General features: G+C 39.9%; 2 protein-coding genes across 4 annotated transcripts in view; one reads left to right on the top strand and one right to left on the bottom strand.

Annotated features, from left to right (window-relative positions):
* Plg (plasminogen) overlaps positions 1-22,783 on the top strand; it is a 39,535-nt gene extending 16,752 nt beyond the window's left edge. The window contains exons 9-19 of one of the 2 annotated variants that reach the window (XM_004868999.4): positions 353-498; positions 3,212-3,371; positions 8,698-8,879; positions 9,367-9,515; positions 12,077-12,170; positions 13,106-13,232; positions 13,944-14,021; positions 14,453-14,593; positions 16,477-16,583; positions 20,819-20,964; positions 21,587-22,783. In XM_004868999.4, coding sequence (XP_004869056.3) covers positions 353-498; positions 3,212-3,371; positions 8,698-8,879; positions 9,367-9,515; positions 12,077-12,170; positions 13,106-13,232; positions 13,944-14,021; positions 14,453-14,593; positions 16,477-16,583; positions 20,819-20,964; positions 21,587-21,748 — 1,492 coding nt within the window. In that variant the 3' untranslated portion in view covers positions 21,749-22,783. The remainder of the gene's footprint in view (positions 1-352; positions 499-3,211; positions 3,372-8,697; positions 8,880-9,366; positions 9,516-12,076; positions 12,171-13,105; positions 13,233-13,943; positions 14,022-14,452; positions 14,594-16,476; positions 16,584-20,818; positions 20,965-21,586) is intronic. The other variant, XM_004869000.4, reaches the window with a different exon arrangement.
* Positions 1-24,305, bottom strand: part of Slc22a3 (solute carrier family 22 member 3) — a 144,253-nt gene that overhangs the window by 11,313 nt on the left and 108,635 nt on the right. The window contains exon 11 of one of the 2 annotated variants that reach the window (XM_004869002.4): positions 1-24,305. This exon is cut by the window's left edge and continues 11,313 nt beyond it. In XM_004869002.4, the coding sequence (XP_004869059.1) occupies positions 24,266-24,305 (40 nt within the window). In that variant the 3' untranslated portion in view covers positions 1-24,265. The other variant, XM_013067165.3, reaches the window with a different exon arrangement.

Below are 24,305 nucleotides of genomic sequence, written 5' to 3'. Positions count from 1 at the left end.
TTGCTTTGTAACCTGTATAATCCTAGGATGCATACACTAGGGGCAGGTACAGTGGGGAAAGATCCTTGCTAGCTTCCAAAATATAACACAGTACCCCCCAAAATCAGACTCTTTCAGTTGACCATACACCATCACTGTATACATTTTAGCCATTTGCCCAAAACAAATGTCTCTGTCATGATTCTATGGTATCCTATGGAATCCTGCCTGACTTAAACTTCCTTCTGACACCTGTGATTCTGTGTAATTCTCCAGTATTAGCTGGATATGTATCCAATACAGCCATTAACAAGTATGTGTGAACCTTGTTTACTTTTTTTGATAAGCCAAACTCACACTCATTTTCCTTCAGAGATCTGGAAGAAAACTACTGCCGTAACCCTGATAGAGAAACAGCTCCATGGTGCTACACAACTGACAGTAAAGTGAGGTGGGAATACTGTGCGATCCCATCCTGTGAGTCCTCTCAATTGTCTGCAGAGCATTCTGATGGTCCAGGTAAGGGATGGCCATGAGTACCTACTGAGGGCCCAAAAGCTCTTCTTATTTTTGTACTCCAGTGGTAGCATCACACTGCACAGTAACTTTGTTTCACTTAATCCTGTTAAGGTCAGAGAACATAATATGTATGATTTCAGTGCCAGTATTCTCAATGTATTGAGGTTCATTTCATAGCCTAGAAAATAAACACTGGCTGAATGTTTCATGTGGTACTGAATATAAAGTCTGTTGTTAGGGATAGAATGTTTTCTGAAGGTCAGTTAAGTCAAACTGGTTGTTAGTATTGTTCTATATTCCTACTGATTTCTTGTCTCCTATTTTACTGATTAGTGGGGGATGAATGGTGACCTGTCCAACTTTAACTGTGTATTAGTTTATTCTTTTCAGTTTTAATTGTTTGCTTTATATATTTTGAAGCTCTGTTGTTACGTACATATACTTTTAAGCCATTTATGGGCTTAGGATTTAGCTTAGTGGTGTCATACCTGACTCACAAGCACAAGGGCCTGAGTTTGATCCCCAATACCACAAAAGTCAAACAAACAAAAGAAAAATATATGTAAGATATATATACCTTTTAGATGGAATGATCCCTTTGTTATGATGCAACATCTCTGAAAATATTCCTGTTCTTAAGTTTGTTTTTGCTTTCCAACTCTATTTTTACTATCATTTGGTTATCTTTTTTCAGCTTTTTAATTGGGATACTTAGACCATTTACATTAATGCAATTGTTAATATTTTGGATTTAAGTCTACTATCAACTTGTTTTTCTTTGCCCTATTTGAACTTTGTCCCTTTTTCTATCTTTTTTTAAAACCTTCATTTGGAATGATTACTTTTAGGATTGTCTTTTTATCTTCACTATTTCCTTATTAATTGAACCAATTTTTAATGTTTTTTTTGTATTTTCCCTAATGTTTACAACATACAACTTTAATTTATCAGGTTCAACCTTTAAACAATGTTATTCTTCTTGTTCATGTATAAAACCTTAATAACATTGCGCTTTCCAAAATTTTGTGCTATTGTTCTCGGTAGTAGCTACTTCCTTCTATTATGTTATAATCTCAAAATACACTGATACTATTTTTTTTACTATTTTCCAATGGTAATTTGTATTTTACAGTGATCACAAATAAAAGTTTTTATATTTCATTATTTATTTCCCCATTTCTGATGCTTTTTTATTTCTTTGTGTAGAAAAAATTTCCAGTTATGTCATATTCCTACTGTAGAAAATGCTACCTTCACTATTTCTGGTAGCACATACAGTTATTGCTAAAGTTGTTCATCTTGCCTTTTTGCTTTTAAAATAATTTTATTGGGTATAGATACTGGATTGAGTTTTTCACGACTTCAAAGATGATATTCGATTATTTTCTGTTTTGAATGGTTTCTGATTAGAAATCTTATCTTGAAATGAGAAAAGAAGAAAAAATGGAAACAAAGCTTTGTAAATAAGGAGGGGTGGAGGAGTTGAAGTCAGGGAAGGGGAATGGGAAAAAATAAGAACCAAGATATGTCATGTACAGGTACAAATTCCCTATGATGAATGTGATCATTATGTATACCTAAAATGTACCAATCAACTTAATTAATAAAAAAGAAATCTTATCTTGGTTCTTATATATTCAATTCATTGTTTTTCAGCACTTTGATTATAGTACGTGTGTGTGTGTGTGTGTGTGTGTGTGTGTGTGTGTGTGTGTGTTTTCTATTTATTCTGCTTGGACTTTGCTGAGTTTCTTGGATTTGTGAATTGTGATTTTCATTATCTTTATAAAATCATCAGACATCATCGATTTCTCTCTCTCTCTTCCCCCACCCCTACTTTGGACTCCATGTTCCAAATGTTAGATCATTTCATATTATCTCAAAACTCTTTGTATGTTTGTTCTATTTTGCTTGTTTTTTACCTAATCCTTTTCCTCTTTGTGGGTCAGTTTAAACAACCGTTACTTTTGTATTATCTTCTCAGTTGTGCTGTCTTTTGATCAGCTCATTGAGTTCATCTCTGATATCATGTTTTTAGCATTTCCAATTTACTCTTTTTTGAAATTTTCATTTCTCTGCTGAAACTCACCATCTATCCATGCATATTGTCCCCCTTTACCAGAAGCTCCGTTAACATGTTTCGTGGTTAACTCACAATCCCTATCTGAGAGTTTCCAGATGTGTTCATCTCTGATGAGCTCTGGTATCTTTGTCCACAGTCTTAGACGTAGGACCACTTCCTGCTCCATTCCCCAGGAGCTTAAGGCTTTGGCATTGTACGAATAAAGGGGCTGGGGAAATGCGAAAGTTTCATGTTTGTGGGCTGACAATCAGTCATCACTTGCCACCTGTACCCCAGCATATCTCCCTCTCCCCTCCTGCTCTGTTGTTCTCGCGAGCACCCAGACGAGAGCCATGAAGAGTTTACACATAAGTACAATTCCCAGTTATAGGCACTTGATTTTGCTTTTCCCCTCTGAGTTTTATATTAAATATTTCCAAGCAAAACCAGGTCATTAAATTTCTAGAATTCTATAAATCTAGTGTGTGTGGGTAGGGGGGCGTTTTTGTTTTTGCATATCGATGTGCCTACTAATGTGGAAAAGAGAACACTGATAATTCCCAGAGACTACTGTACTGTTTGTGTCATTAAATTGCATCATATGTCCCTTGGTTCCATTATTTTCCTTGTTTTCCCCTTTTTTAATTTCAGCTCTACCTGAGCAAACTCCAGTGGTCCAGGAATGCTATCATGGTAATGGGCAGAGTTATCGAGGCACATCGTCCATCACTGTCACAGGAAAGAAATGTCAGTCTTGGTCATCTGTGAGACCCCATGTGCATGGGAAGACCCCAGAAAACTACCCAAATGCGTATGTCTTTGATTTTAACCATAAGAAGAATAATAGTAGCCAACTTAAATTTTTATTAAATAAACTATGCCTTATGCTAACTTCTTAGGACTAAATTTCTCTTAGATCCAGAATAGGAGGAAAAATGTCTCAGGAACTTGCTTTTGAGCCAAGGCTCCGAAAGAGAAGAGAAGTTATAGGCTAAAAGTCAATGCATTTTTTTCAACTATGAAATTCTATCATTCCAACCTCAAAAACTTAAAGTGAAATTTTTTGCCTGCCACTGTGCTGTGGGCCACAGATCAATATCTAATTCTGTGACTGCATCTATACTAATCTGTATAGGCACACTGTACAGGCACAGTGGACACTGAGTACTAGCGGTGTGAAGTGCTGACAGTTGCTAAAACAGCAAAAGCAGTGGTGGGGGCTGAAGAGAGGCAGGCAGAGCCTAGAAGATGAAAGGTGAAATGGGCTGGTGTGTAGATGGATGCAAGACCAGGTCTGGGCTACAGAACTCACAGCTTTTGGAGAAACCTGAGTTCTTATGACAGGAGGGACCTCATCAGACATTGTGGGCTTTCACTAGAGACCCAGAAAAGCAAGACTTCAGGAGTAAGGTTAATGTATTTCTAGAAACACCTTGGCAAAGTTTGAAAGCAAACCTAAAAAGATCAAAATTGCCTCCAAATAATGACAGAAGAAAACTTAACATTCTTTAGAGGTAAAGAAAAATATCAACTTGCTCGGCAGTGAGCCCTCTGCAATGTCCAGCGCAAGTGTAAGAAGTTCCTAGACACAAAAAGCATTAAGCCAGGTGTGGTGGCACTTGCCTATAATCCCAACTCTGGGAGGGTGAGTCAGGAGGGTCACAAATTTGAGCCTGATCTGGGCAAATTAGCGACTTAGTGAAACTCTGTCTCAAAATGTTAAAAAAAAAAGGGCTGGGGGAGTAGCTCAGTGGGAAGGCCCTGGGTTCAATCCCCAGTACCACACACACATACAGCATTAAATGTGATCAATAACCAGTCAATAGAAACAGATGCAGAAATTATAAAAATGATGAAATTAGATAAAAAATTTAAAATATAAATGTGTTTAAATCCTTAAGGTAAAATATGGAGCTAAAAAACCAAATAGGTAATATCAAGGAAAATTATAAAACCAAATAGAAATTAAAGTAAAAAAAGAATATATCTTGAATGAAAACCTGACAGGTGACCTCGTTATTAGATTGGACATTATAGAAGAGTTAACTGGAAAGCAACGCAATAGAAGCTATGCAAACTGTTGCACAAAGAAATACAAAAGACTAGGGGGAAACACAGAGAGTATCAAGGACTTCTAGAAAAATACAAGAGTTGATATCTGTGTAAAGCAGGTCCCAGAACAAGAGAGACATGGGGACAAAAAAACCATACTTGAAGCAATGATGGCTGAAAAATTTCAAATATAAAGAAAATTATAAACTCACAGATTCAAGTAATCAATGAATCAGAAGAATTTTTTGAAAATAAAACTACAAGGGCCGGGGATTTAGCTCAATGGTTCTGCTGCCTGCCTTGCAAGCACAAGGATCTGAGTTCGATCTCCAGTACTAAAAAAACCCCAAAACTACAAGACTTACTTAGGTAGATCATATATTGTCAGAAGTCAAAGATAAAAAGTCTTATAAGAAGTAAGAGAATAAACAAACATTTGCATCAAGAAATGGTGATAAAATGATACTTTATCATCAGAAACTACACAAGCTAGAAACGTCTTTAATGGGAGAGAAGAAAACATATCAAAATAGAACTCTATATCCAGCCAAAATATCCCTTGAAAATGAATGTTAATGACATTCTACTGCTACCCCCAAAAGAAGCAAAAACTGATGGAAATTTTCACCAACAGGCCTATATTATAATAGGTGTTAAAGAAAGTTATTTAAGTGGAAGAAAAATAATACTAGATGGAACCTTAAATCAAAACTAAGAATGAAGAAACTCAGAAATGGTAAATATGAGTATAAATGTAAAAGGCATATTTATCTCATTTCTTAATTTGTTTAAGAGATACCTGGCTATCTACTTGAAGGAAAATAATAACAATGTACTGTTATTTTAACATATGTAAAAGCAAAAATTATAGAAACAGTACTGTAAATAATATAGAGATGAATGGAAGTATATTATTGTGTTTTTTATATTCACCATGAAATTATACAATTCTTTGTCTTTTTGAGACAGGGTCTCACTATGTAGTCCAGGCTGGCTTCAAACTTTTGATCCTCCTGCCTCAGCTTCTGAGTTCTGGGCTTATAGTCTTGAACCACCACACCTGGCTTGTTATGTAATATTAATATATGATTTAATGCAATAGGTTAAAGAAGGCTATTTTAAATCCTAACACAACCATAATAATTTAAATCTATAAGGAAACATAAGAATAAGAATATTCAAGATGGACATGGTGGCATACACCTGCAATCCCATCCTTGAGACTGAGGCAGAAGGATCGGGAGGCTCACCATGAGTTTGAAGCCAGCCTGGGCTACATAGTGAGTTCAAGGGCAGCCTGAACTAAAAAGCAAGACCCTGTCTAAAAAGCAAACAAAAAATTCAATTCTCCAAAAAAGAGGAAAAGGGAAGAAAAAAGAATGAAGATACGATATAAATAAAAATATATAGCATTATCATAGAATTAAGCAAACCATATCATAAGGATATTAAATGTAACAGAATTAAACATTTCAATTAAAATGTGTAGATTGTCAAATTTAATGGAAACCAAAGCCAAGTTATGTTCTTTTCAGAATAGTTGCCCTTTAAGTATAAGGACATAGGTTAAAAACCAGGGTAGGGAAAAAGATGTCCTAGCAAAACATGAATTAAAAAAAAAAAAAAGAAATCAAACAAAGCAGATTTCAGGACAAGAAATAATACTTGAACTAAAAAGAACATTTTGTTAATAGAAGGGGTTTAATCTCAACCTTAAAAATGCTAATGTTTTGCCATCCTGATAACAGAGCTTGGGGTACATGAGGCAGAAATGGACAGAACAAAGGAGAGACATAGGTAAATCATTTATAGCTGGACTTTGACTCACATTTCTTCAGTTTAGTTACAAATCCTCTCAAAACAAAATATACAAGACATAGACAAAAATCGGAAAGGATATAGAAGTTTTAAAGTAAAATATCAACCTCTTTATCACTGTGCCCCACTACAGAGTCACATTCAAGTGCATATGGGTGATTCACCAAGGTGTACCATGTTCTTAGCCTTAAAACTAGTGTTCATAAAGTGAAAATGATTAAGATAATACAGAATGTGTTTTCTACCACTACAGAATTAAATTAATTTTATTATATAAATAACAAGAAATTGGGGAAATTCCCAAGTATTTGGAATTTAACACATTTCTAAATGATCTGTGAGTCAAAGAGGAAATTACAAAAGAATTTAGAAATATTTTGATCTCAATAATAATAAAAACAGTATATCAGATTTTGTGGGTTGTATCTAACATTTTTAGGTTTTTATAACTTTAAATGCTGTTATTAGAAAATAGAAACATTTAAAAATCAGTGACATAAGTCAGTAGTTCTGAGAGTATGCTCTGATTATTTGAGGATTCTCTGAGATCCCTTCAGAGTCTATGAAGTTAAAATGCTTTCAGTTTTTAAAAATTATTTTTATATGTCCTTTTAATTTTAATGTTTCAGAAGTGTACAGTGGGATTTTTCTAGAGGTTACATAATATGATATGAGACCATCTCTCTGATAGCTAATAAGATGTGTGACTGGATATTCTTATTTTTTAAATTCTCAGTTGTAGTTTCAATGCAGTACTTACAGTCTGTACAGTACCACAAGAAGGAAAGCTATTTGAATTCCTCAATATTTCCTAAAGAGTGTGAAGGGGTCCTGAGATCAAAAATTTTGACACAATTTTGATCTAAGATAGTAACATAAGAACCTGGAAAAGGAAAGTCAAATAAAATGTAGGGTAAGCAGAAGAAAGGAAATTATAAAAATAAATGAAAATTAATGTAAAAGAAAATAGTATAAAAATTTAGTAAGTTAATGAAACAAAAAGCTGGTTCTTTGAAGAGATCAAAAGAACTGATAGGGCCAGGATTTAGCTCAGTGGTTCCTCCGCCTGCCTGCCTCACAAGCGCAAGGTCCCGAGTTCCATCTCCAGTACCAAAAAAAAAAAAAAGATAAATCTCTGGCTAAGCTGATCATGATAAAAGGAAAGAACACAATTGCCAACATAAGGAATAGGAGAGGAGGTGTCAAGAGAGAATCCTCAGATATTAGGAAGTAATAGGTAAAGATTAAGAACAACTTTATGTTAATATATTCAACTATTTAGTGTGACATGCTTTGTTTAACAACTGAGCTACATTCCTGCAATTAGATTGTTAAATGAATTGTTCCCCAAATGAGGAATTGTATATAGTATATACATTACAATACTCAGAACAAAGAAATAGTCAAAGGAAACTCCAACTGTATGACTTTGCTTTCATTTGCATAACTCGTACATGCAATTCAATACAGTACAATCAGCAAAACCGACAGTATTGTATAAACAAGGTATACTGTACAAGAAAAGACACTGAGATTCTATAAACGAGATATACAGAACTGTTAAAAAAAGAGGTCATAAGTCGTAGTGGTGGCTCGCTAAGTCTGAACAGTTTGTTAAACAGTTTGTTAGGTGCGGAATATCTGTAGTATTTTAGCTACATTATAAATAAATAAACTAAGAGAGTTGGCTGGGTGGATGTTTTGTATGACATTGTAATAAATTGTCTGGGTTTTTTTTTTTTTTTTGTGGTCTGTGAATTGAACCCAGGGCTTCCTATTTAAAAAAATTTTTTTTTTGTTTTGAGACAGGTTCCACTATGTTGCTAAATTCCTCAGGGTGGGCTTGAACTTCTAATCTTCTTGTCTTAGGTCCCAGAGTGCTGCCATTACAGGTGTGTAATCACACCTAGCAAGAGTAGTATCTTTTACTTCTAACTTACATATCCCTATCTATTCACTCGTAGGGAGATATAGATAGATTTTTGCATGCTTTAAAAAAAATCTAAAATTATACTTTAGAATCTGTATTGGTTATCCCTGGGAAATATACTTGGCAGAATATGATACTTTCTTTTATACATTTATATATTATCTCAGCTTTTCTGTGGTGGACACATTACTTTTGATTTAAAGGGCCATTTGTGCTTGTGACATTATTATATCTTTAATGAGAATTTTTCAAAGTCACTCGTTAACATTTTGTCATAACAAAATTCAGAGGGAGCTGAATTTTCCCACCTGTGAGAACCTTACTTTGGGATTTACAGTGGCTTGACGATGAACTACTGCAGGAATCCAGATGTTGATAAAAGCCCTTGGTGTTACACCACTGACCCGAGTGTCAGGTGGGAGTACTGTAACTTGAAGAAATGCTCAGAAACAGAAGGAAGTGTGGTGGAATCTCAGACCACTGCCCAAGTTCCCAGTGTACAGGCTACTTCTGAACCAGGTAAGAAGTCTGTGGTCAGGCATCTATACACTTGGACACTGGGATGTGAAAAATGGAAAGTCTGATGCAGAAGCTCCCATGCTACACAGGAACTCGAGTGTTGGTTGAGGGTCCAGCATGTGGAAGGCGCCCCAGCACCAACTCTGGGAAGCCAAGGCTATGATTGTTGGATTAATGTGGGTTGGTGATTTCCTCAAAACATGTGCAAATTCCCAGGATGCTCTATCTTGTTACTCATGCTGCTGTAAAATTGGGTTTTCATGGTGTCTTTTCCAAAATTTCCCTTCTGACATCCTGCTAAATTTGTGATTATTTCTTGTCCAACAACAGCTTCTTTGGTATGCAATGTTTGCTGTGATTTTCAGCCCTCCAGGGCTCTGATGGATGTGACACTGAGTCTGTCACCTTACAGCAGCACAGCTCCTTTGCATTTATTGCATACTGGATCTATGTAGTGGCACGTAACTACCCATTTTCCTTCCTGCAGACTGTATGGTTGGATATGGTAAAGAATATCGGGGAAAGATGGCCACCACTGTTGCTGGCATTCCATGCCAGGGATGGGCTGACCAGGAGCCTCACAAACATAGGATTTTCACTCCAGAGTCAAATCCACAGGCGGGTTTGGAAGAAAATGTGAGTCACTCAGACTTGAACTCTATTTTGCCTTTTGCTGACCAATCTGTAAACAAAATTGGTCCAGAATTGGACTGATTTTTGGTGTTGCTGGGGAAAGGAGGGGAGGGAAACTTTGGAGCAATTTCAGAAGAATGAAACCTAGACAATAAGCAGCCTCAGCATGGAAGTGCAGCGAGCCCCAGAGAACCACCCCTGGCTGTCAGACCTCTTGCTTCCACATGTGATGGGTTGTACATACTTCTTTTATTGGGTGCAGCTTATAGTTTCTAGTGTTTATCCTCTGGGTTCTAGTGACCAAAGATGTTCTTCATGACATTTGTCAGATTTTTCTAGAAAAAAAATCTGGATGGGTACATTTTAGTCACTTTCTTGTCATTGAGACATGATACCCCACACTCACAGCTTAAAAGAGGAGAGTTTTATTTTGGTTTGCAGGTTGCAGAGGTTTCATTGCATAGTGAGCTGGCTCCAAGGTAGGGCAGCATGACAGAGTACAGCAGAGGAGAGTTGCTCATGGCATGGGCATCCAGGAAGCAGTGAGTGAAGGAAGGAGCTGGGACAGAGATATATACTTCCTAGTCACACCCCCTGTGACCCACTTCTTCTGACCAGGCCCCACGGCAAGCCAGCTACAATGCCCTCATCAACCATTCACCTTTTTAAAGACCTGCCTGTGAGCACATGAGGCTGGAGGGTAGGAGCATCTAGTTATGATCTAAACAGGCCATGAGGACTCCCACAGTATGATTTCCCCTGGTTTCATACTTTCTCTGGGATGGTTTACTTTGGGAATATGTAGGGGATGTTTGAGATATAAGAAAAACAAAGTTAGTTTTTCACTCTCACCATTCAACACTTCTGGCACCAGATACATGGGGTGTTTCCTATAATTTAACTTAATTCTGACATTCTCCACTTGGAAATAGGGTCAGATGCCAAAAGGTAAAGACTCAGTCCCACAAAACTGGCCTGCTTCAGATATCAGTTGCAGGTTCCTATATGTGTGACTGACTGGTTATAATTCAGGGTTCCCATGACTCCCATCTTAAGTCTGGTTAGTTTTCAAGAGTGGCTCATAGAACTCGGAGAAACAGCTTGTTTATGTTTGTTTTTTGTTTTTAACCTGTTGATTACAAAGGATATGACAAAGGGTATAGATGAATACCCAGAAGAAGAGACACAGAGGGCAAGGATTGGGGGGAGGTCCTTCCAAGTCCCCCTAGGAGCGCTGCCTTCCAGGCACCACCAAGTGCTTCACTATCTGGAACCCCTCTGGACCTCGTGCTTTTAGTTTTTCATGGAGGCTTGTTTACATCAGCATGATTGGTTATAACACTGATCTTAACTGATTGTCTTAGTTACTTTTCTCATTGCCAAGACAAAATACCCAACACCCAAAGCTAAAGGAAGAAAAGTTTATTGTAGTTCACAGTTTGTAGTGGTTTCTGTTCATAATTGGTTGGTTCCAAAGCAGGGTGGCATGGCAGAGGGGCATCACAGAGGAGAAACAGTTCATGACAAAGCAGGGCAGGCAAAAGGCAGCAAACAGCAAGCAAGCAATGACAGACAAGTAGTGACAACAACAGCCCTCTTTCTGTTCCTTATATTTTATCCAAGCAACCCCTCTCCGTGGCAGCTACTCACACCCTTAATCCTAGCATCACACTGTGAATCAGTCCCAGCACCACATCCTTAATTTCAGCACCACACACACTTGATCCAGCCACCTCCAAAAGCCCCACCTATGAGGGTATGAGGCTTTGGGGGCACATGTAGACACAGCCATAACACTGATCAACTCAGCCATCAGCCTCTCTCCTCCCCTGGAAGTCAGAGGGTGAGGCTAGACATTTCAACTTCTTAATCACATGGTGGGTTCCACTGGCAGCCAGTCTCCATTTTGAAGCTGCCCAGAAGCTCCAAGAGTCACCTTGGTAGAACAAAATATACGCCTATTGCCCAGGAAATTCCAAGGCATTTAGGAGCTCCATGTCAGATGTTATCACTCAGGAAGTGGTCTTAGGAGCTGTGTGTCAGAAACTATGGAGCAGAGACCAAATATATATTTATTATGTCATAATATCACAGGGAGGAAAAGGAAGACACTGACTTTCTGTCTTGACCCACGGAGGGCACATGATTCATAAGAATAAGCATTTCTGAACCAACAGCAGTCAGGGTAGAGGACTGCTGAAGCCAGCCAGGGACAAGATGAGTCAATATTGTGTCCCATTGTACTCCACGGCTGGGTCTCTCAGATCTCCACTGATCCAGGCTCCCAGCAGGAAGCTGTCTTTATGTGTTCTCTAACTTTTGAGAAAGGAGACATGACTAAGGGTGTCTGTCCTGTGACTCAAACGCTTTATAAACAGCCAAAATAAAATAAATTGGCCAAAAAAAAAATAAGGAAAGAAAGGAAGAAAGGAAGAACAAAAGGCAGAAAGAAAGGGACATTTCCTTCCATCTTGCAAGGACTGGAATGAAATGTGCATGTCTCAGGACCCTTGTCCCTCCTCTGCCCCAAGGGAGTTGTATCTCAAGTGCCTGCCTCTTTTCAGTACTGCCGAAACCCTGACGGTGACTTCAGTGGCCCCTGGTGCTATACAATGAGTCCAACAAAACTTTATGACTACTGTGATGTCCCTCAGTGTGGTGAGTTTCTTTGCTTTTCTTTTTTTTTTTTTTTAAAGAAAACATTTCTCAAATAAATGCACTCATGGCCTCCTCGAGATTGTGATCTATAAAAACAAACTAACTCCCTAAACTTAAAGGGCCGTGAGCTGAGTGCTTCTGGGGAAGAGAAGGCTGTCATGTGTATTTCTGAGGACTTTTTAGGGTTGCAGACCACAGAGAAGCATTTTGGGATACCTTTTCAGTCTCACTGGTGGAGGGTACCAACGATGGGACAGTGCCCCAAGTTTCCAGGAAGCTGTGGGCTGGGCTAATGTGAGAGGGAAGGCAAGAGGTAAATGGAAAGATAGGAAAGGGCAAGTGTAGGTCAGTTCACCCTGTGGTCCTGGGTCAGGCCTAGGAGGCTCCCTGAAGGAGCTGTGCTAAAGCTGGCTGACAGAAGACCATATTTCTGCTCAGAATAGATACATTTGCCACCTACAGTCATACACATGTGCACACACACACACACACTCACATAAATAATAACCTTAGTGCCTCTCAGCTGGGGTGATTAGTGTGGTCTTCAGGACACCCTGCATGGTTTAGAGGGGGATGATGATAGATGGTAATGTAAATATGTTACGGCGAGTCAGAATAAAATTACAAATAGCCGTTTGTGCCAGCCACATTCCTCTCAGAAAGATCTCATTCTAATGCTGAATTGTATCAATTTATTTTATTACTTTCCCCCAAAAGAATAAAAAGCACTTACATTTTCTTTAAAGGAGAGGGTTTTATGGTATCTACTACAACTTTTGGAAACTTTGAGGAAATACTCCAAAAGCTGTGTATGATTTTGCTATTTGGTTTGGGCTTTGAGATGTGATAAATTCAGAGCCTGGCTATGAGTTTTGAATTTATCTTGAATTATATGGCAGAATTTGACTCAAACACAACTTTCTCCCAATGCTGAGTCACAGCTCCATCTTCGTATGACTGTGGGAAGCCTCGAGTGGAGCCAAAGAAATGTCCTGGAAGGGTTGTAGGTGGGTGTGTGGCCAACCCTCACTCCTGGCCCTGGCAAGTCAGTCTAAGAACAAGGTAAGAGCATTCCCTGAAACCATGTGTATCATGTTTCTTGGTAGGTTCCATAAAACCTTCATACCAGCCAGGCATAATGGTATAGGCCTGTAATCCCAGAACTCTGGAAGACTGAGGTAGGAGGATTGCAAGTTTGAGCTACCTAGCCTGGGTAGCCTGGGCAATTTAGTGACTTAATGAGATCCTATATCCAAACAAACAACAACAACAAAAAGACTGGAGATACACAGCTGATAGCCCTGGGGTTCAACCCTCAGTAACACAAAACAAAACAAAGCAAACAAAAAGCCTTCATATGAAACTCACACAGCTGAGTATCAGTCCCTCTTTCTATATTCTCCCAAGAAATAAAGCTATACAACTTAAAAAATGTATTTTTCTAGCTTCTTTATTTTAAAACTGGCCAGTATGGGATTTAAAAAAACCCTCTGGGTTGCTATTATAAAAATCTGTAGATACGGTAGCCTATGTCAAGCTCTGATGTTGCTGCAAAATATTGACGATGCTTTGCAGGTTTATACAGATATCCACTGGTTCATTGTACAATGAAAAGAAAGGGATATTTGTAAAAATTGTAACACTTTTTGCAGGTGATGGGAGAGCTATCTACAAAGATAGGCTTCTAAAAAGTGCTTTTGTATACTTTTGTGAATCGTTGAATTAAAGGTGGAGACCTTTGAGCTAATATCCTGGCATTTTTCTTTCTCCTAGGTTTGAATTGAGACATTTTTGTGGAGGCACTTTGATAGCCCCGGAGTGGGTGCTAACTGCAGCCCACTGCTTGGAGAAGTATGTTCAGGGGTAACTGGCATGAGGTCTTGTCCCTAAGACTCCTTCCCTCCTTTCCTTCTATGGCAGTGACACAGGGACCAGGGAGGCCATATACAGAAACCTATGGCAGAATTGCCAAGGTAACTGGGTGAGAGTGAGAAACGAGAGAGAGAAGTGTCTCTAGAAACAGCCGAAAACAGACCTAATGTGGGTATCTCTGTGGGCCTGGATAAACCACAGTCAGAGTCATGAACTGCAATAGGCACTGTTTCCCAGCAGTCCTTAACTGCCAGCTTCAAGAGAATCATGAATTTTATTTCTTGCCACTTTGGAATCACCAGTTCTTATGGCTGTGGGTCTTGGGAGACAGTGTGATGCAGATGATATGGAAGGGGACCCATTGAAGGGGCTGGACTATATTTTTCTCCAGACATCATCATCTTTTCTAGGTCTTTGAATCCAGCATTCTATAAGGTCATTCTGGGTGCACACCAAGAAATCAATCTTGAATCGAATGTGCAGCGAAAAGACGTGACCAAGCTGTTCCTGGAACCCCACCGAGCAGACATTGCCTTACTGAAGCTAAGCAGGTACCACATCACCTTGGTTGTACCCTAAGCAGAGTGAAGACATTTGCTCTACCCCTGGGTTTTATAAATTGTAACTGTGGTGCAGTGGTGGGGAGGTACTGTCTATGCTGTGAAAGGCATAAGAGTTTGGGAAAACACCATCAAACTTCATCAAACAAACAGTCCTGCAACATGCTAGCTATGTTCCTGAAGAAGGCACCAGGACTGTTTCTTCTTGTGGAAAAAAAGTGAGTTGACAAATGATGTCCACTGTGACCCATAAAACTCTCTTAATGTCACTGGTGGATAAGCATATTCATGATTAGAGAATGATTCAATTATTCCAGCTGACAAATCTCTTCTCAACATACTATGTTTGAGAGAATCAAGTGAGATTATGTATTTCAAAGCACTCTTAAAAACTACAAAGTAAAAACAAAACAAAATGTCCTCAAACAATTCACGAATGCAAATTATATCATCCCTATTTTCTTTGGCTTTATTTTTCCTATTGAAATGGTGCTTTGTTAAGCCCCAACAGAGATAAATTTGCTGATGTCACAAACTTAGGAATATTTGCAAACAGATCCCAGTGGAGCTGTCACAAACAGACAGCTATTTTGAGAAACATGTGTTTGGGACAGGCAGCAGGCATGCGGAGCACATTAGCCGTGGCTGACGGGTTCCAGATGCCAATGTGATGGTGCTGGCAGTGACGAAGGCTGTCTGGGCCAGCACAAGATTGTGGTCAGGAGTCTGAGCACTGTGCTTCTAGGTCTGGCCACAAACATGAGTGACTTGTGGGTCTGTAAACTGAGAGGTGATATCTTGGGATATTTGGACATTCTATAAAGGAAAGAAGGAAACTTCACTGTCTAGCCTTAAAAGCAGCTGACTTCCTTCCTACTCTCCAATGTTGTCCTCCAGCCCTTCAGCAAATAGTCAAATGTAAGGTCCCCTTTCCCCTTGGCCCTCAGAGACTTGGGGTCATCTGATGGCTTGAATGAGTAATTTAGTAAAATTTAGGTTCTGGAAGTGTTTTCTAGTAGGCCAATGCATTTTGAGTTTAGTGCACCTCTTACACCCTCCACATCTCAAGGGTCTAATTGTCCCACGAAGGAATCCATAGAGTGACATCCAGGTAAAAGGGCTAGGTCTGTTCTGATGCCTCCAGAAAAGTGTATGTGCTTTGAAGTTGACAACAATGATGATTCTTAACTAGAAGAGGGCATTTCTCATTTCCAATCCTTTTTCTCCTGGAACTCACTACAGCAGAATTGGGTTTAAAAATCAAAGTTCTAATGTTTGAGAGCCCCTGGAACTCTAAGCATATGAATGCTCTTTGGAAACAGTATCACTTTGCTTATGCCAGGTGCTTATTTCCAATCCTCTTTCACTTTGTATCTAGTACTGTACTGGCTTTTTACAACCATGGTCTGGTGATGTTTACAGATGAGGAGACTGAGGATCCCAAATATAGAGCAATTCACTGTGGTCACAGGAACATCTGCTGTTAGTCCAGCCTCATGACACTGTTTGGCTGCATATTCTGCCTCCTTACCAAGGCCTCTTAAAGTAACATAAAAGGAAATACTTGGCATAAAATTCCAATTGCGTCCAGGATGTACATGCAGAAAGAGGCTTTGTCATCCCTACTCCTAGAGGTGATGGAAGCCAGCAGTTTCTTATATACAGTTGATACTTTTAAAATGGAATCTTACATGTGTTCAATTCATAGGAAACTGCAGACACCTGTGAGGATGAAAAGTTACTTTCAGAACGAAGTGAGGAAATACCAGCTGATAGGGTCCTGGATCTTCAAGGCAGGTTTAGGTGATCCACAGATGAAGGGAAGAAGTTTCTAGCAGAGAAGCAATGTAACTTTTGATTTTTTTCCCTTTCAGTCCTGCTGTCATCACTGACAAAATAATCCCAGCTTGTCTTCCATCCTCAAATTACATGGTCGCTGATCGGACATTATGCTATATCACTGGCTGGGGAGAAACCAAAGGTGAGATGAATTCAAGGGTCCGTGTAATTGCTTAGTCTTGACCTACAGCCTACATGACAAAATGAGCATTTTGGAGAGAGTTGTACAAATTTTCCTGCATGAAAATCAGCCCCTTCCTGATTTTGTCTGCTGTCTATGTCTCCATAATAAGTCATCAAGGGTCATTGGCAGGGGGAGGGGGACCACTTCTTTGAGTCTCTTACCCCCTAATTGCAATGTTAATACTGCTTCTCCAGGTAAGAGGGTTTTGACATAGCCCATGAATTAAGAGTGCTACATGATTTTTCATGTGAATTTAGCCATACTGGGTTCCCAAACATGGCATAAAACAACAACAAAAATTATAGCTAAACTAGCCTTCTTCCCAAACACTCATAAGATGGATGTGTGTGAGAAGCTATTAGGGAGGGGATAGGCTAAAATCTGGGAAAGAAGGGAAGGCCAGGGCTCCTGGTCAAAGATGGCATTTGGTATCAGGTGATGGGGTGTCGGTCCAGGAGAGCACCGTGGTATAGGATCTGGAATCAGCACCTGCATTCCACTTTGGGGACCTTTCTCTTTGCATATGCCCAGATAATAATTACATCCATCAGGCTTGGCCTTTTATGTGGATCTTTGCCTCCCAGAAGTGTTAGTGAGGCCAATGGCTCTGCCCTGAGTTGCAGAGAGCTTGCATTTGAAGAAAGGTTTCATGGCTTAAACAAACAAACAAACAAACAAACTTCTTATTTCCCTTTTCCATACTTCTGAGTCTGAGGCACTGAGGCCAAGGGAGAGGAAACTTGGCAAATGAAGTATCTCTTATGGGGGTTCTAGATTTAAAAAATGTAAACCCCATGAGGTGTTGTTCCTGTTTTATACATGAAGAATTTGAGGCTTGTGGAAAAGGCAGGAAGACCCAGCAGAAACTGCATGTCTCATCAGTTTTAGGTATTTAAAAAAGTCCCAAAAGCTCACGAGTGGTTTCCAAGGCTGAAAAATGAGCTGCAGGGCTGTGGTGGGAGAAGCAATGGGAAAGAACATACAGCACCATCCACATGCCCAGTGTTCCACGAATGGCTGTTCTCTTAATGATAGGGAATATAGTTGTATCCAACATGACCCATGGAACTGACCGAAAATCCATTTTAAACTGGATTACACACAGAAGAAGAAGTTTGTAGTGAGCTGAAAATTCTTCTGGCTCTCTTGATGACTCAGGCCTCAGTTCTACTCCAGCCATGGTCTGGGTACTGTTTGGAGCACACAGGGGCTTCCCTTGTGGCTGCAGATGCAGTGCTGGCTCTTGTACCGGCTCTGCTGAAGGGGAAATGGAGGCCACTTTATCACTTTATCCTCTCTGATCCTGGCTGACTCAGATCTGCATCATCTGCTCCATTCTAGAGCTGGGGGAAGGATCTGCCTCATACCCAGAGGGGCAAAGGGTAGATCACTCAATAGGCAGCTTATGCGACATAGGGTGAAAGGCTGCTAGGCAGCCAGAAAAGCAGCATATATTATCTACACTATCTTGGTGAAAGATGGGCCTAAAATCATAAGGACAGGCCTCTATCATCTTCCATGTGATATTAGGCAGCTACTTAACTTCTGGAAAGTCTTGGTTTTCTCATCTGTTTTATACTGCAAGGTCATCACGAGGACTAAGATTATACCATACTATCATAACCACCACACCACCTCGGCCATCATTGTCACTGACATCATTATCATCATTGCCACAAATCACTGCTATCAATATTATCACCACCACCAGCACCATCAACACACCCATCATTGCCAGTGTCACTTCACCATCACCATCATCACCCCACCATCTTCACCGTCATCACCACTGCCACTGTCACTGTTGCCATCATGATTACCATTAACATCAGCATCATCCTTATCACATAGCCAGTGTGTAGTTGAGCCTTGATGGAGTCCAGTCCTGCCCAATACCAAGTGTGTTCATGGTTTCTTCTATCCCAACCCTACCCACATATTTCTAACCACCGTCCTATTCTGGACTTCTTGTTACTCTTAGTCTTGCCGCACGTGTCCTGAGGAAATGATTCTCAGTGTATTAACTGGACCACAGGTCACACAGTGTAACTCAGGTCTACTTACCAACTTCCTCCATGACCATAAAGACTGCAGATGGATCAACATTTCACCTCCCCAGTGTGAGATCCAAATTCTTCCTGTCTCCCCTTCTTGTCTCCAAGACTTTCCCTGACTTTCACATTCCAAGCATAAAGTCAGAGTTGAGGATGAGGGATTCTCCCAGCTCAGCCCCTCATCAGTTCTGCTCAGGCACGTTGGACCTGCTACTGCTCTTGGACCTCCCTGCCACTCCTTTCCTTCTACCCCACCTAGGGCTTCTGTTCTGAGGTCCCCACAGTCTATGGGCCCCCAGAAGTGCCTTCCCTACTTTGGCCACAGGATGGCAGCATGTTCCCACAGACCATACCAACTTCCAGTAACCCAGAGGTGGATAATTTCCCCAAGTCAAAATGTCTCTTGTTGAGAAAGTAGATTTAAGAATAAGTCATTAAAGTGCTCAGGATGGGGTTGGATTTGAGATGTTCCTGCCTCAGCCTCCAAGAGTGCTGGGATAACAGGCATGTGCCATCATGCCTTGCCTCAGCAGAATGTTTGAGAAAGGCACTCCTTCTTTCTACTCAGTTTGAGCAGTGTTCCCTCCTGCTCAATCCCCTAGTAGTCAGGACCTTTGGCCAGGACAGCTGCCCAGCCAGGCTTGAGCTTAGCTTTGGACCATGACATTCAGACAAGCCTCTTATGGGCTCTGGTGATTTTCAGATTGAGTCCAAGTTTTCTGAACAAAAGACAGTCAGTCATCTAAGTTTAGTGTCTTTAGAGAAGAGATAGCTGTCAGTTCTTGGCTGTTCTAGCAAAGCAAAGAGTAGTTGCAGAGCCCTGGGGAAAGCTTGGGCTTGCAGAATTGGAAAACTGGATTATCTGCACAAACACTGAGACATCCTGGGTGTGTCCATCTGGAAAAGCAGCATTTTTTTTCTAGTAAGTCTGCAAATACTCTATTTCAATTTTGCAAGGAAAGAAAAAGCAGTTTTTCACAAAAAGAAGAAATACAACTAGTAAAACAAACACAGGAAAATTTCCCCTCTCCCTAATTGTTAAACAAATGTAAATTAGGAAAATAATCAGATTAATAATCAGATAATTAGATTAGCTAATATATTTTTTAAAAGATAACATTTTACTAGGGATATTCATAAAGGTGTGACGGAGTATGTTCCCCAATACATTTTACACTTTCATACCTTTTTAGAAAATAATTTGGCAATGTTATTGGCAGTCATAAATATGTCTATATAGTTTCTGGAAACTTAGACTTAGGAAAATATTAGGGACTAAGAATAAACTGTATGAGCAGAGATGTAGAACACTGCAAGCACGAGTAGGAGCCATCAAGTATGGTGATGGAGGATCTAGGTAATAACTTCATAGACCCCAGTTCAAAGCAAACAATATAACATCTCCGCCCTCTCTGTTTCCTTAACTGGACGCCAGGAATGATAACAGTGCCTAGTTCATAGGGCTGGTGGGGGGATTAAATGAGATGCACCATAGCATGAGCTTGTGCCTGAGGTTAATTCTCAGTGAATGATAGTTCTTCTTTTTTACTATAATAAAATATAAGCAAATAAAATTTACTATTTAACCAATTTGAAAAGTACAACCCAGTGGCACTTAGTTCATTGAAAATGTTGTGCAGCAATCACCATATTTCCAGAACATTTTCCTCTCTCCCAAAAAAGGAGACCTCACAGCCACTGAGCAGTCACACTCTATTGAAATACTATAAAGACTGTGGAGTTAGTTAAAAAGTCCTTATGTTACAATGATGAGCAAAAACTCAAGGTTTGAAATTGTATGATATGGTCTAGGTAGTAAATGAAGCATAAAAAAGCCTGAAAAAGAATATATAAAAATAATAGCAATTGTATTTCTCAAACTTCTTTTGCATACTAAAAATAATTTGTTTATAGTTTTAAAAGTAAACCAACAAACAGTCAAATACCATCAGGAAGCTCAGATTGTTAAGTGCAGGTCTTGGGAGCATAACATCTTAGACTTTCAAGTATCAGAGAGTTCTAATACTGTTAGGACTGGCTCCTTGTGTTGTCTGGCTGTGATCTGTCGTTGCTGCTCTGTTGTTCTAGAAGTTTCCTTGAGAACAGGTTTGGATCCAGTAACTGTCTCATTACTCACAGGAACCTATGGTGCTGGTCTTCTCAAGGAGGCCCAGCTCCCTGTGATCGAGAATAAGGTGTGCAACCGCTTTGAGTACCTGAATGGCAGAGTCAAACCCACTGAGCTCTGTGCTGGGCATTTGGCTGGTGGCACGGACAGCTGCCAGGTAAGAAAGGACTAAGGAGACTCAAGTCAGCCTTGGCCTGGCCTGATGTCCCATGAACCTTTCAGTCCCAAACTGGCAAAGTGAGAAACATTTGCCAGCCCAAAGCCCCAGTCACAATGCTGCTGAGAATCCCCCTATGTCTGCCTCAAGGGTTATGCAGAGAATCTAAGATGATTTCTCAGGCTTGGGCTCCAGATGGGAAGTCAGGGAGCGGTTGTTACTGTAACTTCCACATGCCATGTGCCTTCTTGGTGGACTGAGACTAGATTGGAAGGCTTTGCAGAAGGGAAGAGGGTCGAGGGTCCAGGATAGAGACCTACTGCACCTCTTGGCAACTGTGCTCAGGCGAGCCAGACCTGAAAGAAGCCCCAAGACAGGAGGGGATAAGGACAGTATTCACAAGGGATTGTTTCCCAGGGAAAACCAGATGACGGAGTTTTTCTGAACAGACTTTGCTAAGTACTTAAACACTGCAGATACTCAAATGATAGTATTATTAATAAGTTCCTTTCTGATTTAAATGCTGAGAAAAATCTACCTAGGGATTAACAGGAGGAGGAGACCCATAATAAGGGGAGAGTAGTTTAGTCCTCTAATAAACCTTTTACTCCATTGTCTCTAGGGTGACAGTGGAGGGCCTCTGGTTTGCTTCGAGAAGGACAAGTACATTTTGCAAGGAGTCACTTCCTGGGGTCTTGGCTGTGCACGCCCCAATAAGCCTGGTGTCTACGTTCGTGTTTCAACATTTGTTAAATGGATTGAAGAAATAATGGGAACTAATTAATTGGATGTGTGACAGAATGAAATATCAGCTTACCTAGAAGCTGGAACATGGGTAAGGAATTTAGAAAGCTCAGAAATAATTTGACAGTAATCGGACTAAGACCTTGTACTTAGTTTCCATCTGCTGCCAACCCTTGGCATTTTTTATATTTTTGTGAATAAATCTTGTCCATGGGTTCTAATAATAAGGCCACATAGCTATGACATTTGTTCTAAATAAACTCTGTACTTTCTTTGATTTAATTTTTTTGGCATGGGGGGAAGGACATTTTATGTTCTTCATTCTACCAGTTTTAAGGAAAAAACTGAAGTGATTCAGCTCATTTTCACAAGGAATAGTTGCTTATAGGACTAAGAAGCCTAGAAGATCACTGAGAGGTCTTAGCAAGTCATCCAGGTATTGACTGTGTCACCTAAAGGTGGCTCGATATACATCTTTAATGGCTTTTCTTCCTGGCACTGAAATGAATGTTGTCAAAGCTGCCACACATGTGGGAGTTAGGAGAACAAGTACTATTCCTAGGAATTAAATCTTACCGATGACTCAATATTAGCCCAGTCCATGGGGCATGGAACAGAGCTGTGTGTGGTGTGAACCTGGCATTGGAAGTACTCTTAGACCAGCTCAGAGTCTGGGTGCTATTCTGGGTCACATCTGAGTACAGGAATGATACCAAGAGCTGTAGAAACAACAAACCAATGATGAAGGCGGACCACTTCACCTTCTGCCCCTAACTGGCTGCCAGGTTTGGAAAATACAGGCAGCATAGGAATGGTGTTTTATGGTGACATATGTTGAGAAGGGAGAGAAAGAATGGATTTTTTAACAATTTAAAATTTTTTATTGTTATCAAACAAAAATGTCCACTTCCAATACAACTCAAAGGTGATAGTATCAAAAAGCAACTGCCATCTCACAGTAAAGAGATGAAAAAAAAAGCAAAAACATCAGTGTCTGTGAATACAGGATGAATGCAGCATCAAATCCTCAAAAAGGTGTATTTCCTTTATTGATGAATAAAATGTTCATATGAAATTCTGATGTGCTTTAAAGATTAAGACATTTATTTTAGGCTGGGGGTGTAGCTCAGTGGTGGAGCGCCTACCTGGTATGCATGAGGCCCTGGGTTCTATCCCCAGTACTACACATACACACACAAAGTTTATTTTACAATCAGCACACACATCTTAATACTGTCACATATATATGTTCTCATAGAAGTTTTCTTTCTCAATGGCAAGGTTTTCCTTTGTTACTCATTTTGTCTATCCACATAAAGTTCTTCATTAAAAACTTCGGCATAAGATATATATTAGATTTTGAAAATATAACAGATGAAACACACAAAGCAGAACATTGTGTTTAACTTCCACATTTCAAGAGTCTTGATAACACAAAAGGCAAATTCTTATGCATATCTCTAAAGTCACTTATAAAGCTGATGCTAATTCTTTTTAAGCTTGGATATATTTGACATTTTCTTTATGTGAAAATGTAAGCTTTTTTTCCAAGGTAAGTCAAAGGGCAAAGATTGAATGAGAACCGTCCATATTTTTCACTCTTGACCACAGGTACCACTGGAACAGAACTCATAAATATAACACAAATATCCCTTTACTTTTGTTTTTGGTTTTTTTGGTACTGGGGATCAAACTCAGGTCCTTTCACTTGCAAGACAGGCACTGGAACCACTGAACTAAATCCCCGGCCCTATCCCTTTGCTTTTAAAATCCTAAGACCCAGGAAATCATAATCTGTGGGTTTTCTTCTCTAAAGAATGAAATTTCTGGTTATATAGGTGTTCACTAAAGGAAACTAAAAATATTGCAAATAATCTTAGGACTCAAACCTGATTTTAAAATAATAGAGCCAAATCCTCAAATTATACACCAGAACTGTGCTTATTTATGGAATGAGGTCTAACCTGTGCCTGAAACTCCAGATGCTGCAGAGAAGGTGGGTGGGAGGGACACATGGCTTGTCCAGACTGCAAAGGCCTGGAACCTGGGGAGCAGAGAAAGCAAAGGCTCAGTTTGGTGTGGCTCGGGAAAACCATCATCCTTCATGGACTCTTCCTGACACTTATCGGTGCTGTGTGCTTTAATCAGATGCGATGAATGCATCTCCATACACCTTTCCTGGATCCTTGGTTATACAGCCTGCATTTCTGATAAGGATCAGGTGGGGCTTCTCTTGTCCCTCTGTGACTGAATGAGTCAGAGACTGCTGATCCCAACACTAGAAAAAAGCAAATAGGATGGGTCGTGCATTGAGTAGGCTCTTTGCTCACCCAGTCACGTATCGTATGCTCCCAGAAACTTCAATTGCATGATAAATCTGAACTCATCCAATATTGTATAAAAATACTCTGGATAGTCTGCAGGTCTTTATATGGCATCAAAGACACTTGAATCGGCGCTACATAATGAAGCTGAAGTGCACAGGTACATCTCTGGAGGCTCAGTTTCTCCAGGAGGGTCGACTCCAATAGCTCCTTCCTCTGGAGTTGCAGGGGTCTCACAGGTGAGAGCTGGATACCTGGGTTTTCTTTTTCCTG

This window comes from Heterocephalus glaber, unplaced genomic scaffold, assembly GCF_053883595.1.
Source record: "Heterocephalus glaber isolate CG9 unplaced genomic scaffold, H.glaber_assembly_v1.0 deba00001523, whole genome shotgun sequence".
Classification (NCBI taxonomy): domain Eukaryota; kingdom Metazoa; phylum Chordata; class Mammalia; order Rodentia; family Bathyergidae; genus Heterocephalus; species Heterocephalus glaber.
This window is presented reverse-complemented; position numbering and strand designations above follow the sequence as displayed.